The sequence below is a fragment of the Schistocerca gregaria genome, chromosome 2, assembly GCF_023897955.1.
Source record: "Schistocerca gregaria isolate iqSchGreg1 chromosome 2, iqSchGreg1.2, whole genome shotgun sequence".
Lineage (NCBI taxonomy): Eukaryota > Metazoa > Arthropoda > Insecta > Orthoptera > Acrididae > Schistocerca > Schistocerca gregaria.
Genome location: NC_064921.1, coordinates 121,462,951 through 121,481,119, shown reverse-complemented (window position 1 = coordinate 121,481,119; position 18,169 = coordinate 121,462,951). Strand labels below are relative to the sequence as shown.

The following is an 18,169-nucleotide window of genomic DNA, read 5'->3' as shown; positions in this document are numbered from 1 at the left end:
GTGGGGCGTGAGGTCTCCACAGTACATCGATGTTATCAGCGGAAGGTGCACGTGCCCGTCGACCTGGGACCGGACCGCAGCAACGCACGGATGCACGCCAAGACCGTAGGATCCTACACAGTGCCGTAGGGGACCGCACCGCCACTTCCCAGCAAATTAGGGACACTGTTGCTCGTGGGGTATCGGCGAGGACCATTCGCAACCGTCTCCATGAAGCTGGGCTACGGTCCCGCACACCGTTAGGCCAACATCCGGCATCATGGTGTGGGGAGCGATCTCCTACATTGCCCGTACACCTCTGGTGATCGTCGAGGCGACACTGAATAGTGCACGGTACATCCAAACCATCATCGAACCCATCGTTCTACCATTCCTAGACCGGCAAGGGAACTTGCTGTTGCAACAGGACAATGCTCGTCCGCATGTATCCCATGCCACCCAACGTGCTCTAGAAGGTGTAAGTCAACTACCCTGGCCAGCAAGATCTCCGGATCTGTCCCCCATTGAGTATGTTTGGGACTGGATGAAGCGTCGTCTCACGCGGTCTGCGCGTCCAGCACGAATGCTGGTCCAACTGAGGTGCCAGGTGGAAATGGCATGGCAAGCCGTTCCACAGGACTACATCCAGCATCTCTATGGTCGTCTCCATGGGAGAATAGCAGTCTGCAGTGCTGCGAAAGGTGGATATACACTGTACTAGTGCCGACATTGTGCATGCTCTGTTGCCTGTGTCCATGTGCCTGTGGTTCTGTCAGTGTGATCATGTGATGTATCTGACCCCAGGAATGTGTCAATAAAGTTTCCCCTTCCTGGGACAATGAATTCACGGTGTTCTTATTTCAATTTCCAGGAGTGTAGATACTGTGCAGGTGCACTACATTTGTGAATTTGACAGTCATGATATTAGCTGGTCTTTCAGGGCAACAAAAGTGCCAGTTTGTTGTAGTCTTGCAATGATTCACTTGCCTCCATGATGAGTGAAGGCTTGAGCGGAGCAACTGTGATGATGAATTGTGTGGAGTCGCTGGTAATCAAGGAACCTGCAAATATTGCGTCCACAGAAACAAGCTACAGCTTGGACTTAACAGGAATTGAAAGGCAGCAGTTGGGTGGTGGCGGGGCCAAATGAGGGGAGGGGGGGGGGGAGGGGGAAGGGGAGGTTGTGCACTTTGTGGTAGTGGCCACTGCAAGCTGTGCACTTTGGTTGAGGAAATTGTGGTATTTAGTCTTGGGTGCTTATAGATTGGGGAGTGGGTTGGGGGTGTGCAGGGGGTTGCAGTCAGGGGGCCATACCGGATTCATCCTGTGACATGGTCATCAAAAAGTAAGAACATAGATCGTGCACCATTGTAGGACATCTGTATGTATTAACTTTGAACAGATACTGGGAGTAATAAGTTTCTGTGATTATGAGCACAGTTGATAACAATTAATCTGTGAATGTGCCTGTTGCAAATGCAGTGCTATTGTGTTCCTTATGTATGGTGGTTTTGTACAATATTATGAAAAGGATAGTTGCTACTCACTATATAGCAGATATGCTGAGTTGTAGAAAGGCACAACAAAAAGACTGTCAGAAAATTAGCTTTTGGCCAACAAGGTTTTCGTCAAAGGCGTTGTTCGCTGAAAGCTAACGTTCTGACAGACTTTTTGTTGTGCCTTTCTGCAACTCAGCATCTCCGCTATGTGGTGAGTAGCAACTATCCTTTCCATTATATTAACAGTATTATGTAAAACATAGATTGCTACTCATTGTATGGATGATGCATTGACTTTCAGACAGGCAGAACAGAAAGACTATTACACAGTGATCTTTCAGCCAAAGATTTCTTCAGAAGAGAGAACACACACACACATCCACACAAGCAAGCACACCTCAGACACACACATGACCACTATCTCCAGCCACTCTGGCCAGAGATAGTGGTCATGCATGCTTGGGTCTTTTCTAGGTGCCTGTATGCAACTGAAAGTATCATCTGTACAGTGAGTAGCAATTTATCTTTTTCATAATATTGTTGACATTTTAACCTGGGCTTTCCATTGTTTGATACTCTCTGCATTAAGATCTCAAAGCAGTGCATAACAATATCAAAGTTGTGTTGACCATCATAACATTTTTCTAAATATTGGTCCGATAAATATGATGCACCATTGCCTTGCTCCTACCTGTGAATACCTTCCATCATCCATCCATGAATAGTCTGAACTTGTATGACAGAACAGTAAACAATTTTTTGAGTTCTATATATAAAATTTAGAAGAAAGTGGCAGTAATGATAAATGCTAGGAATAAACTTTGAGTCCAGTGAGAGCTAGAATTCAGATTTTTAATAAGCTGAGTCATCAAGGCACATGAGACATCTACATAATACATGGTCTTAGGGAAGATAATATTGTAAACTTAAACTACATGTATAAGACTTTTTTCATAAGTAAACATTGTATAATTCATGTCATTCTAAGCTTAATATAATTGTAACCACTGATTTTTTATTTGTAGAAATGGTTTGATGAAGGGCCACCACCTGTCTTCTGGGTTTCTGGATTTTTCTTTACACAGGCATTCTTGACTGGTGCACAACAAAATTATGCTCGAAAATATTCCATTCCCATTGATCTGCTAATATTTGATTTTGAGGTAAGGATTTAAAATTTCTTAATTTTCAAATTATGAAGTAATACTTTCTGCATGTACAATAGTATTTATGTACAATAGTATTTATTTTTGGTTTATCTTGTCTTGATAATTGATCTAAAGTAAACTGAAATTAAGGCTATTAGTTTTCTGCTTCTCACATCTCTTTCTTCTGGTATTCACTGAATAATGCAGAATAATTATCCTTTCTTATGTATGTTATTGCTGTAATGCCATAGTGTTTAGGTATAGTTTTCTTATAAATACTGTGACAAGGATAGTTACTACTCACCATATAGCAGAGATGCTGAGACACAGGTAGGCACAACAAAAAGATCATCACAAAATAACCTTTCAGCCAACAAGGTACTTGTCAAAAATAGATGACAGACTCTCACCCACTCAAACAAACATAACTCACACATACAATCACAGTCTCTGGCAGCTCAAGCCAGACTACAAGCAGCAGCAGCAGCAGTGCTAATGGGAGAGACAACTGGGTAGGGGTAAGGAGGAGGCTGGAGTAGGGAGGGGGAAGGATAGCAGGGTAGGGGTGAGGAACGGTAAAATGCTGCTGGGACCATGCAGGGATGAGGTGGAGAGTGGGGTAGCTAGGTGGATTCAGGAGGTTACACAGTGGGCGAGAGTAAGGGGAGGGGGGGGGGGGGGGGTAGTGGAAAAGGAATAGAAAAAAGACTGGGTGCATTGGTCAAATGGAGGGCTGTGTAGTGCTGGAATGGGAACAGCGAAGAGCCTAATGGGTGAGGAGAATGACTAACAAAGATTGAGGCCAGGAGGGTTACGGGAATGTAGGATATATTGAAGGGACAATTTTCCACGTGCAAAATTCAGAAAAGCTGGTGTTGGTGGGAAGGATTCTTGTGGCACAGGCTGTGAAGCAGTCATTGAAATGAGGAATATCTTGTTGAGTGGTGAGCTCAGCAACAGGATGGTCCAGTTGTTTCTTGGACACAGTTTGTCGGTGCCCATTCATGTGGATGGACAGCTTGTTGATTGTCATGCCCACATAGAATGCAGCACAGTGGTTGCAGCTTAGCTTGTAGATCACGTGACTGGTTTCACAGGTATCCCTGCCTTTGATGGGATAGGTGATGTCTGTGACCTGACTGGAGAGCGTGGTGGTTGGAGGATGTATGAGACAGGTCTTGCATCTGGGTCTTTTACAGGGCTATGTGCCATGAGGTAGTGTTGGGCCAGGGGTTGTGGAGGGATAGACAAGTATATTGTGTAGGTTCGGTGGATGGTGGAATACCACTCTGGAAGGGGTGGGATGGATGGTGGGCGGGACATTTCTCATTTCAGGGTATGATGAGAGGTAGTCAAAACCCTGGCAAAGAATGTAATTCAGTCACTCCAGTCCTGTGTAGTACTGAGTTATTGGAGGAATGCTTCTCTGTGACCACACTGTGAATTTTTGGGAATTGGTGTGTGACTAGAAAGAGAAGACATGGGAGATTAGATTTTGTACAAGGTTGAGAGGGTAACTACAGTCTGTAAAGGTCACAGTGACCCTCAGTATATTTTGAGAGGAATGCTTGTCACTGTAGATGCGATGGCCATGGGGGCTAGGCTGTATGGAAGGAACTTCTTGGTATGGAATGAGTGGCAGCTGTCGAAATGGAGATATTGCTGGTGGTTAGTAGGTTTGATATGGACAGAGGTACTGATACACGCATCTTTGAGGTGGAGGTCAACATCTAGGAATGTGGCTTGTTGGATTCAGTGTTACCAGGTAAAGTGAATGGGGAAGAAGTTGTTGAGGTTCTGGAGGAATGTGCACAGGGTGTCCTCACCCTTGATGCAGGTCACAAAGATGTCATCGAGTAACCTGAACCAGGTGAGGGGTTGAGGATACAGGTTGTTTAGGAAGGATTCCTATAGATAGCCCATGAATAGATTGGCATAGGATTGTGCCATGCAGGTGCCCATAACCATATCCTGGATTTGTTTGTAGGTGATGCCTTCAAAAGAGAAGTAATTGTGGGTGAGGAAGTTGGTCATGGCGACTAGGAAGGAGATTATTGGTTAGGAATCTGTCGGGCATTGGGAAAAGTAATGTTCAATAGTGGTAGGACAATGGGCATTAGGGATGTTAGAGTGGTGTTAATAATATTGACGAGTAGGGCACTGTATGGTAAAGGAACAGGAACTATGGAGAGTCCGTGGAGGATACGGATGGTATCTTCTGTATAGGAAGGTAGGTTCCAGATAATAGGCTGAAGATGATGATCTACAAGAGCAGAGATTCTCTCTGTGGGGACACAGTAACCAGCCACAGTTGGGCATCCTGGGTGGTTGGGTTTAAGGTCTTTAGGAAGCATGTAGAAGGTAGGAGTGTGGAGAGTAGTAGGGGAGAGGGGAGAGATGGACTCCAGGGAGAGGTTCTGGGATGGGCCTACGGATTTGTGGTGAGATTGGAGTTCCTGCTGGATTTCTGGAGTGGGGTTGATGTGGAAAGGTTTGTAGGTTGATGTATCTGACAGGTAGAGGAGTCCTTGTGCCATGTAATCCATGTGGTGAAAAACAACAGTGGTGGAGCCTTTGTCCACATATAGGTTCAGATTTTAGATGGTGGACTGCAGTTCTTTCGCAGATAGAGGGTTTAGTTTGGATGTTGAGGAATTTGGAGAATCATTGTGAGGCAGAGTTCGAGGTTAAGAAATTCTGGAAAGTTAACACGGGGTGCTGGGGGGTGTGAAGATGGAGCATGGTTGGATGGAGGAGTGAACTGAGTCAGGCAGGGTTCAACATTGGTCTGTGTTTCCACTGTAGAGACCAGGAGAAGGAAAGAAGGTCCTGTGTGATTGAATCTGGGAGTGAGGCATTAGAAAAGGACTGGTATTTCTGTGGGGCTAAGGCTTCTAGAGGAAAGATTCATGACTGTATTTTGGATCTGTTTAGGTTCTGGATTCTGTGTGGTGGTGGGAGGGAGTTTTGGAGAGCAGGGTAAATGTAATAGGTCTGTGAGACAGGGCTTGTCAGCTATGAGAGGACATTGTGGAGGTTTGGAGGTTGTTGTAAAGGTGATGAACAGTGGTACTCCAAGGCGGGAGTAGGAAGTGAGCAGGGTGGAGAGTTTTTTAATGTAGCATTGTGCGTGTTGCTCTAGTTCCTGTAGGGCAAGAGTTTCAATGTGTGTTGTGGTTTCCAGGAATTTGAGATTGCATAGCAGGAGAATTGTACAGATCAATAGAAGGTATTTGGACTTGGTTGATGTGGTTCTGCAGGACTACATTGGTAGAATCTGAACAGATGGAGGTAATTGTGGAAGGAAGGGTGGCAGCCAGAGATGGGTAATTTGATTGTAAGGCCATTTGGGCGGCATTCAGTGAACCAAGCAACAAGGAAGGAACAGTGTGAGACTGGATTCCTCCTACGGATAAGGAAATTTTTCTGTATTGACGCAGATGGAAGGAGTGAGGATCCATAGCAGTGGAAAAAACGCAAAAAATACATAAATAACACAGAATTACGTCCGAAAAAATGGCAAAAATACACCCAAATACATGGGAAAAATTGTGCAGAAACGGTGAAATGGACGAAATAGGGAGAAACAAGAAGAAATCCGAGTGAGTGTGACGATAGTGAAAGGCAAAAACTTATTAGAATTGGCGTGAAGTCGCAATAAGATCAAAGAAAATATATAAATAAAAAAATATTTTACTGTATGTTGCAGGTCTGAGTGTGGACAAGTGTCAAGAATGGGGATGGCAGATGTGACTGGATGAGGTGAAATTAGCAGGTTCAAACTGGGATAAAACAGAGAAGAAGTAGAGGGTGGGGAGGGGTCGGTAGGATGAGCTACAAGATCATGTGGCAATAGAAAGGTGTGGGAAATAACGCACAAAAATATGGGAGAGTGACACAGGGAGATGATCAATTTGAAGGTGTAGGATTAATGTTATTGGCGGAAGTAATGAGGGACTTTAGCTCCTGCACCAACAATCAGTGTGGCCTTGTAGCCGACAAACTGTGGCCAGGAAACAACTGGACCACCCTGCTGTTGAGCATACCACCCAACACGACATTCTTTATCTTAATGACTGCTTCACAACCTGTGCCATATCGATCCATCCCCCAAACACCAGCTTTTCTGAAATGTACAGGTAGGAAACTCTCCCTGCAATGTATCCTACATTCCTGTAACCCTCCTGGTCTCAACCTTCGTTAGCAATTCTCCTCATTCATCTAGTGCCTTCCTTATTCCTATTCCAGCTATGCACAGCCACGAATGCACCCAGTCTTTTTACTTCTCTCCTGTTCCACTAACCCCCCCCCCCCCCTTCTCCACCACCTTCTGTCTAACTTCCCATCTGCACCTAGCTGTCCTACCCTCTCTCCACATCATCCCCGCACATTCCCAAACAGCACTTCACCATCTCCCACCCCTACCATGCTATTCCTCCTCCTCCCCACCCCAGCCTCCTCCTTACCCCACCCTGTTGCCTCTCCCATCATGCACTGCTGCTGCTGCACATAGTCTGGTTTCAGCTGCCAGAGACTGTGGTCATGTGTGTGTGAGTTGCCTTTGTGTGTGTGTGTGTGTGTGTGTGTGTGTGTGTGTGATCTATTTTTGACAAAGGTCTTATGGCTGAAAGGTTATTTTGTGATACTCTTTTTGTTGTGCTATCTGTGACTCAGCATCTTCACTATATGGTGAGTAGCACCTATCCTTTTCATAATATTGTTTATTATAAGTACATTTCTTAAAATGCTTTATGAGATAATAAAGTACATCACTGAAATCATATATTTATCACTACACAAAATGTGAGCTTATAAATTTTACAATATTGGAAAAATGAGGAGAAAAAGAGGGAACAGTGAAGGATAATTCATTTCTTTGGGCATCCAAAAATTAAGTGCAGTTTACCTTGTTGTTGAACTGTAGAGCTCCCAAATGATCAGTCTGCAACAGTGGCCGCTGATTTATTCAGAAAGCTGTATCAGTTTCAAACTTACACAGCACCTGATGAAGTTAGAAATATCATCAAATTCACAATAGAACCTACTTTCATGGTTTCATAGTGATCTGGATTTTGAAATTATTGGCACAACCCAAGTCCTCAGAAAACATTGTGGAAAATTCAGAGCGTAAGTAGTTGAGTTGTGAATAAAACACTTGATCAGAGATGAGATTAACTTCATTGGAAATAGTGAACCTGAAAAGGTTACAGTTGTCCAAACAAAACAAATTAACTTCATTGGAAATAGTGAACCCAAAAAGGTTAAAGGTGACCAATTAAAACAAATTTTTGGTGCATGCATTGTTCAACACCAGAAAAGTCAATGGACAAACCATAGATTTATATGTGAAAGTGCCTAGTATCGGAATGCTTTGTTCATCATAGGTGACTAATGTACATGTCACTGGCGCTGAAGGGGGAGGACCCAAGTCCATGTATGTTTGCAAGCTGAGTAATGACATGGCAGCACCACTATCAACTTGCATGTGCAAAACCTACTGATAAACCTTGACACCAATAAAAAGCTTATTGAGTGTAACGGAGATTGCCAATACACAACCAAAATCCATGTCAGTGTCTGTAATAAGCTGTTGGAACTTTGCATTACAAAAAGGAGCAATGTGGTCCATTTTGTTGCACTGGCAGCCAACAGCCCACTGCTTAGGACAATCTGGTCTGTCAGGAGGGACAAAACATGACAGAGAAGAGGGAAGCACAGAGCACTTGCATTGTTGTTCATTGCCAGGCTTGCTGTGCTGCCTTTGTGGCTGTGGTTGTCTCAGTGGTTTGGACAGGCAGCCATGATGTTTTGCTCACATGTGGACCACTGCCACTGTATCATATTCCTGTGAACCATCTGACAAACAGGGGAGGGAAGTGGATTGAACTTCTGCAACCCCACACCATGATTCTATTTGAATAACCAAGCCCAAATTGTGCAATAGTCAAAACATCAGATAGGGAGGGGTTTTCACACTGGAGGGCCTGCTCATGAACCTCATGATAGAGAGCCAACCGAATGATTCCATCATGAAAAATTTTGTGTGGTATATGACTCCATATGTACATCAATGAGAAAGTGACAATGATGGCTTAAACCATGAAGCTCAGCTGGCCAAGTTTATAGGAACATTCTGGTTTCTTGCAATACTGATAGAACTCATCTTGAGAGGCAGTGATGTGAATCTGTTTAAAGTAGTATTTTGAAAGAATATCACACATGTTATCAAAAGAAAGAGAAGATGGATCCTGCAGAGTGGCCAGTTGGCAAAGGAGTTGATACATGTGAGGTGATAACCAAGACAAAAAGAAAGCAGGGCATAAGGTAACATCCTTCAATCCACATTCATGAAAATGCTGCCACAACCATTTTTTGTATGCTTCCCATTATTTGACAGACTCATCATAAGCCACAAATGTTGGGGAGTAACTGATCAGTGTAGTGACAGGCAGGTGTCATAGATTGAGATGGACCCAGACTGGCCAAAACAGAGGCTAGTGTTTGCAATACTTGGAGTTTGATTGTGTTGCACTGTGGCAAATGGTTCCTGCTGTTAACTGAGATTCTGCAATGCCTCAGTAAGAACCCCATGCTGATCACCCAGTCAGTGTAAAAACTCATAAGTAGCACTGTCAGACATTGTAGATGCAATGAAGGACCAACCAGAGACTGAAAATTGTGTGGAGAACAATCACATACTTGTCATCACTTGTGTTGTAACTTGGACACACAGCACAACCAAGACTGTTAGTACCACTTTATTGAACTCTGCCATGTATGCCAAGCACCATAACATACACTGGACACAATAAGATAAGGCAAATTTATGCAAGCAGCATTAACATGATAACTGAGCATGAGTGTAGCACGGCAAATTGAAATAGGCACTTGCCCCTGGTGGGCTCTATTGGAAGTTCATGATATTGCTCTTTTGTGATGCACTCTCATGGATGATGACACACTGCTAATACACGTGGCTTTCACGTGTGCATGCATTACTTCATCTAGAGTCCAACTTCCATCCATAGAGGAATGTACTGCATGCAAATGATTTTGAAAAGGATCTCCTGACATCTTTATTCATATGTTTGCTGTTTAAAATATGTTTCTCAGCCATAAATGCCTGTTTTGCCAATGCAGTTTCTTCTCTTCAAGTCTGTTAAGCATCAGTTGTCCTCTGCAATTATACTACCAAGATAAAAAAATTGTCTTGGCTGATCAGCTGTGACGTCATCAATATTTGTATTGGTTTTTATTTTTTTCTCCCATACTTTAATATAGTACCATTACTTTTGTTTTCCATTTGCTTACGTTTCATTTCCATAGTTTAAGAGTGTCTGATAGGGCTATCAGCAAATCTGAGACAATGTACTCTTCCAACATTGGACTTTGTTCCCTTTTGTGCTCTCTGAATAGCTTTCTCTGTTAACACATCAAGTAAATACAGTGATAGTGATCTGAATAGCTTTTTTAGTTAACATTATTGTCTAACTTCTGTGCTAATCCTGGCCTCTCCCTCTGTCTTGTTTCATTTCTTTTTTTTGTTTTGGTTTATAATTGTTGTGAACATAGTAACTGAATGCTGCTATTAATTCAGCCCAAACATCCACTGTAGCAAAAACCTGTTTACATGCTGTGGTTCCTTAATTGTGATTTACAAACTTGAAAATAAAGATTTGTTTGATAGAGTGGCATATTAATGAAGAGGTGACAACACAAAAAGAAATAACATTTATTATGAGCATGTTTCAAAATGCTATTTAACTTATGTATAATTTGGTGTGTGGCACTTGATGCCCTAAGCCTAATACAGTGATATCAGCAATAACTTCACTGTCTCTTGGCAGTCTATGAATAACTGACAGTAATTGTACAGACACTCTTGATACTCCAAGTTCTCTGTATATAGCAACCACTAAATCAGAAGGTAGTCTTCACAGTGCTGTCTGAGTTAACAGTAGGCACTCAACTGAATTGTGTAATTGCTGGTTTTTGATACCTGTTGGTGGAACAGTTTCCATGTCTGTCAGTACAAGGCAGATGGGATGTAGCTCATGGTTGACAGTGCTCCCTATAGTAGCTGTCCACACTCTTGGCAGATGCACATGACATGCTTGAGGAAACGGTGTAGATACAGGAGGATCTCTATGTTTATGCATGCCATCGGGAGGCTTCTGCAGGGAGCCGAAAGATACCAGCAAGTGGTTGTGTCTGTGTGATGGCAGCCTACCATGGTAATTGTTGTGTACCTCTTGCTTGGTACATAACAATGTTGATGAAGCTGGCTGGATTCATTAGCATGCTATTACCTAACCTGTCAGCATGTATATTTGGTGGGTGCATGTATGTTGCTTCGACTGACATTCATCTGTAGTGTCGTAGGAAACCTGTGCAAAACCATGGTTACGGGGTGCCCAGTCAAGCACTCACAATTTTGATGTCCATAGGCTGGTCTGAGGTGAGAGGAACAATGTCCACGTCTATTGGTTCACTGCATGCTGGATGCAGTTGGGTCCATTGCTGGAGGCTTTAGTGAGGACAACTGCCGGCTGCGCTGGAAGGTCCCTCAAATGGTTGGCTTCTGATTCAGTGAAAGGAAACAACCTAGGAGTTCAACGTGTATGCACATGAATGTGGTGCAGCCTGATTTTATTTTTATGGCTCATTGTGATTTCATGTGAACATTTAATTTTAAACAAAGAATTGTCAAGCTTCTCTGTGACTATACCTGTATTTTCCCATGTGCACTATAATGAGTAGCATATCATTCCGTTTTTAAAAAAAAATCTTGACCGTTCTCGAAGTTCAGCATGTGGATGCATGAGTGGCTTTAAACTTGACGTTAATGTTCGATGACGTCTCCCATTGAGTCTCTCCAATGGAGAACATGCATTGGGTGAAGCAGCTCTGCACAGAGATAGGAAGATCAATAAACTATTAGATTTATTGTACTATTGAACCAGCTTTCATCATGTGTAACTTATAAATTCATACAAATCTTTCCATGGGTCTCAGGATGAAATGGTGTAGTCCTAAAGTGTGAAATGCCATTGGTTTCACAAAATAGTTTAAATTACTGAGAAGAAAATAGGTGCCATTGTCAGTGACAATAAACACTCCTGGAAATGGAAAAAAGAACACATTGACACCGGTGTGTCAGACCCACCATACTTGCTCCGGACACTGTGAGAGGGCTGTACAAGCAATGATCACACGCACGGCACAGCGGACACACCAGGAACCGCGGTGTTGTCCGTCGAATGGCGCTAGCTGCGCAGCATTTGTGCACCGCCGCCGTCAGTGTCAGCCAGTTTGCCGTGGCATACGGAGCTCCATCGTAGTCTTTAACACTGGTAGCATGCCGCGACAGCGTGGACGTGAACCGTATGTGCAGTTGACGGACTTTGAGCAAGGGCGTATAGTGGGCATGCGGGAGGCCGGGTGGACGTACCGCTGAATTGCTCAACATGTGGGGCATGAGGTCTTCACAGTACATCGATGTTGTCGCCAGTGGTCGGCGGAAGGTGCACGTGCCCGTCGACCTGGGACCGGACCGCAGCGACGCACGGATGCACGCCAAGACCGTAGGATCCTACGCAGTGCCATAGGGGACCGCTGCGCCACTTCCCAGCAAATTAGGGACACTGTTGCTCCTGGGGTATCGGCGAGGACCATTCGCAACCGTCTCCATGAAGCTGGGCTATGGTCCCGCACACAGTTAGGCCGTCTTCCGCTCATGCCCCAACATCGTGCAGCCCGCCTCCAGTGGTGTCGTGACAGGCGTGAATGGAGGGACGAATGGAGACGTGTCGTCTTCAGCGATGAGAGTCGCTTCTGCCTTGGTGCCAATGATGGTCATATGCGTGTTTGGCGCCGTGCAGGTGAGAGCCACAATCAGGACTGCTAATGACCGAGGCACACAGGGCCAACACCCGGCATCATGGTGTGGGGAGCGATCTCCTACACTGGCCGTACACCTCTGGTGATTGTCGAGGGGACACTGAATAGTGCACGGTACATCCAAACCGTCATCGAACCCATCGTTCTACCATTCCTAGACCGGCAAGGGAACTTGCTGTTCCAACAGGACAATGCACGTCCTCATGTATCCCGTGCCACCCAACGTGCTCTAGAAGGTGTAAGTCAACTACCCTGGCCAGCAAGATCTCCGGATCAGTCCCCCATTGAGCATGTTTGGGACTGGATGAAGCGTCGTCTCACGCAGTCTGCACGTCCAGCACGAACGCTGGTCCAACTGAGGCGCCAGGTGGAAATGGCATGACAAGCCATTCCACAGGACTACATCCAGCATCTCTACGATCGTCTCCATGGGAGAATAGCAGCCTGCATTGCTGCGAAAGGTGGATATACACTGTACTAGTGCCGACATTGTGCATGCTCTGTTGCCTGTGTCTATGTGCCTGTGGTTCTGTCAGTGTGATCATGTGATGTATCTGACCCCAGGAATGTGTCAATAAAGTTTCCCCTTCCTGAGACAATGAATTCACGGTGTTCTTATTTCAATTTCCAGGAGTGTATTTCAACAACTCTTCCATAGAAAAGATATTTGATTGAGCCTGAATAGCCTTTGTGGTAGATATCGATGACATTTGTATCACAAATGAAAATCAGGAGAAAGTTTTGATGAGGATGAGCCAGTAGCTTCCAAGAAATGGTCCTGCCAAATCAGTATGCATGAAACAGTCCTCTCTTGGCTTGAATTTCCAAGTATGAACATAGCTTCTGTTCTTCCCACACTGGATATAAACTTAGATTCTCTGATAACTATACTTCTACTAATGCGTACTAGATCAGCACAGAATGTAGGCTCCACAACACTTTGTTGGCTAAATATAACTCAACATGCCAAGTCCCTTCTGTCAATTTCTGTCAAATTCCACTTAATATGAAAATGCTCCCAGCCTGAGCAGATTTATTCATTCAGAGATCTGGCAGTTAGCTTATCTCCTTACACCTTACTGATACGATCCCACACAGTACATAACTACACGTACACACACTTATAACAAAGAATACAATAAAACACATAACAGCTAAAATACACAAAGTATTGTAGTTATTTCTGTAGTGTTAAATGCTGTCAGTTAACAATAAGATGCAAAAGTAGTTGTGTGGAAGAGTTCCTCAAAAACATTTTCTGAAATCATTATACAGAGAACATCTGAAATGAATATGTTTGCTGATGCATGTTGGCAGACTAATGTAGGAAAAGTTCATACCTCTCATAATAATGAAGTATCAGTTATTGTGTGTAATAATGGCATCCAAAAATCTGCATCCTGTCTGGAGTTAGATTGAACATAATCCTTGAGTGTAGTGAAAGTTAATCACAACTGTGTATGTAGTCTCAACTCAGAGTAGCTGTCAACTGAAGAAAATCTACAGTTACCGTTCCCAGCAAGATCTGTCATTTAATTTTGTGTATTTGAGTAATTTACTATAGTCTTTAATCTCATATTTAGGTGGAAGCTTGGTGCTCATACTACAAAATACATTTTTGTAAGAAGTAAATGACATATTTATGTATGAATGTGTCCAGTAAAATTTGCACTCATTAGTAACATAAAACATCAAAGACCTCAGTCTCTAGCTCACCTTTCATATCAAGAAAATGAATCTTATTTGGCTGCTCAATGTAGATCACAAGGAAATAGTATTCTGCAAACTGTTCATTATTTCTACACTACTAAAATAACTCTTCTTTTCACAAAGTAACAGACTTTTCTCAAAATTACAACACACTCGCAACTTCCTGTCTTATACAACACTGTCTTGTCTTGAGCCAACATACTTGTCAGCTGTCTTCTCTTTGTTTGTGAAACTTTTGCACAGATATAATTTTTTTATATTGGGCCATAGCTTCCAGAAATACATAGACAGGAACATTGTTAATAATATTACAATTCAAAATATAACATCAGTTTACATAACACTTTCTCATCACAAATAAATCATAAGATAACTGAAGGTACTGAAGTGGCGTGATGTGATTTAGTTGTATATTTTTTTCAAATCTTTATAAATAATAGTAACTTTGTCAGGAAGACCAAACACCTGCTATTGTTCCATCTATCTGTAATATTACTAATTCTTATTAATGTTTTATGAAGTAGTATCCACAGAAGTTATCACTGTACCTCATTTTTTCTTAATAGTAACAGCTATGGAATCTTCTTCCTTGGCTTCCCTCTTACTAGATAAATAAATTTCTTGTGATCTTGACCATGACACATTAATAAGGCTTCATCCACTTGATATAAAATGCCATAGTAGGAATCTCATTAGACATAGGTTTTTCCTCCTACTAAGTAAAACCCTACTGCAAACTCATAATAAACACTGTATTAAATACTTTTTGAGACAAGTTTATGCTTTTCTTCTTCACATAAAAGGTGGAGCATCTCCATAAAAGTCCCACCATGGCAGCATCTGAAACAACACAAGTGATTAATAAAAGAAAACTGTTAGAAAAAGAACATTAAATAAATTGAAATACTGAGATAATATGGATTGATTGATTGGTTGATTGAGGCGAGTCATGGGGCTAAACAGTGAGGTCATCAGTCCCCTCCGAGATAACACTGACTTTACTGGACAACAGTAAACAGTAGTTGTGCTCTTTTTTGGTTGTTTATTGTTTGTTTATGCACAGCTCAGAGTAGATATTACATCAAAATTTCTATGTTAGGTCCTTAGCCTGAAAGGGGGTCAATACGCTTTATTGTATGGTCAGACTTAACAAGTTTTTTATTTTTATTTGTTTAGTACTCATACTTGTCAGCTTTTTTAACAAGTTATTTAATATTAATTTTACAAATTCTTTTATACAATAATGTTATTTACAATATTTAACTTATGCTTTTCTTTTTCCTCTTCTCTGTGCCCTCCTTAGATCAGTCTGCACTGGGCATATTGTTCGTTTAAGTTCAATCTCCATTCCTCATTGTTACCATGTAACTGACGCACAGTGTTAGGGCCAGTCTGTATGTCCTCATAGTACCATGACCTTCTATGTCTCTCATTCCTGCCAGACCCACAATGAAAGAGCCATATAAGTTCCCATCTACTAGTTTGTAGACAATGATGAACCCCACATTGCTGCAGAGCCTGAAGAAGCCATTTTGTACAGTTGACACCACAACAAATGTCCATCGAGGACAATGTAAATTTGTTACCTCCATTTCTTTCCTCACTTCCCTTCTGTAGCCACGTCCAGTGCTGCTGTGCCACAGTAGGTTTAACTTTGTTTATCCGTGTCGTAGGCATACCCTGTATTCATACTAGTAAACCACTCTTATCCCTTTTTGCACTTCACCCAATTCAGGTACATCTTGCATCACTGTTGTCTAATTGCCTCTCATAATATACAGAAAATATTACATAGAATTACAAGGTTATATACAAGAGTCACAGGTTTTGTATTAGAAGCTAACTACATTTTTATTAACATTTTTGAGCTGGCACATTTAAGTTTTTTGCAGTTTTGAAATAGAAGAATATTAGCCTTATTCTCATTTATTTAGATATCTTCCTGTAGTTACAGAGGGTCAGAAAAAGGAACTCCAAATATTCCATCTTCCTTGTCTCTTCTAACATAGGCAGAATACAACTACACTCAGCAACATCTCTGTCAATCACTAAGGCATTCTGGATTTAATTGGCTGCAGCAGCGATTTGTTAGTAACATTCCAGCTTTACTAAAGCATCTTTCACTAGGTGCGCTTGTTGCTGGGATACATAAAATACATCTTGCAAGTGCAGCCAGGCCTGGCAGATCTGTTTCATATCTACTCCACGACTTTAAGATGTCATCATCATTTCCGGGGTGCATTAAAATGTAGAGATCTACTTCATCTGCTGCAGATGATCTGTTGTTCCTCCATTCCTTGAAATGATCTCTCTTTCTGGGAGGCAATGACACAGTACTTGAAGGATCTATGATAATAAACAAAAGAGACAAGTAATTCAGAACTGATGTGGAAATCATCGAAACGTTCCTGTAAAAATGAGGTGTCTTATGTTAATGGAATTTTATATGAATTACATCATTTCTGTTTCTCTATTATACACTATTCACTAACTATGCAAAAACGATTATGTTAATGATTGCATGTTGTACCTGTGTAAGTAGCATGCATTTGTCACACATTGCTAAGAATTTCCTGCTTTTCATTCATTTCAAGCATATTAAGGTCATGGAAAGACAGCCAATGACACGTAGCAATTTCATGCCTGGAAGTGATCACAATCTTCTAACAAACAAAAGTCAAGGCTTGATTTTTAATCCTTTGTACCTCCTGTTAAAAAATACATATCGGTTAGTACTCATCAATTATGCTAGTTAATTATAAAACTATCACTTATCATAATGAAACAGTGCTTTTAACTGCAGTAATTACTTACCTGACAGTCAGTGTCATTGACACTGCAAATTTGTTGCAGTTTGTGAAACCAAAGAAGAACTAACTGGATTGTTGGTTCTTTTTCGCCTTCTAATTCATATGTGGCCTCTTTAAATGGTCTCAGAAACTGTAGAATTTTCCTGAAAGCTCATTATCATATCCTTGCAATCTGTAAGTGGAGTCCTTTTCCATCAGCAAAGCAGCAATTTCATTATACTGAGTGTGTAAGGATTCCAGCATAGTGTACAAGCTGTTCCAGTGTGCACAGACCTCTTGTTTCAATGATGATTTTAAAGACAAGCAGAGGTCACTTTTCTTAATGTATCTTACAATGCATTTTGCAGTATTTATTGTTGATACAATGTTCGGGGCATGATTTAACAAGAAGTTATCTTCATTGAAAGCATGGCTAAGTGCTGTGTTTATGCAATGAGCAGCACAAGGAATCTTTTCGCGATTTTCCAAAGCCTTATTACATTGGCGCCTGGTTGGAGACAAAAACAAAACCATACAACATGTTGGGCAAAATGTCCCAGTCAGCCATCCTCTCTTCAATTTCTTTCATAAAATTTACTCCCGTCTTCTTAACGTCTGGGATTTTTGTTGTAAATAAAATACTGTTCACAAAAGACCAATCTGTGTTAATGTAATGTGTTGTAAGTGTCAAATAGTGCACCTGATTATGTGAATCAGTCCACATATCAACTGTCGCAGCACGCAATAATGGAAGACATTATGCTGTTTTGTACTGCATCAGCTTGTTTTGTGACATGTCTGCTTATAGTAGAGGGATGTGGCCTGACATCTGCCAAGTTAACTTCTCCATAATGCACACCTAGATGTATTAATTCTTGGCCTAGTTCTCTGAAACCTTCAGTGAAAACAGCATTAAAAGGTCTCATATCTTTAGCACACCTTTAAACACATTTTGCTGTAATACTATTTTTTATTACTGCTGGTATCCCTGAAGGAGATGTATCTTTGTGAGGTTTCTTGCAAATGTGTTTCTGTAAATGAGTAGTTCCTGACTGGAAACACAATAATGTGCAGCAGTTTGTGCACAATATATACCCAGTAGACCCACTGTTTTCATCTACAACCAACAGAAATGTACTCCATG

The 18,169-nt window shown here is 41.9% G+C and overlaps 1 protein-coding gene across 1 annotated transcript in view; it reads left to right on the top strand.

Annotated features, from left to right (window-relative positions):
* Window positions 1-18,169, top strand: part of LOC126336485 (dynein axonemal heavy chain 7) — a 978,012-nt gene that overhangs the window by 944,413 nt on the left and 15,430 nt on the right. Inside the window, exon 61 of the mRNA XM_050000228.1 lies at window positions 2,504-2,641. Within this exon, the coding sequence (XP_049856185.1) occupies window positions 2,504-2,641 (138 nt within the window). The remainder of the gene's footprint in view (window positions 1-2,503; window positions 2,642-18,169) is intronic.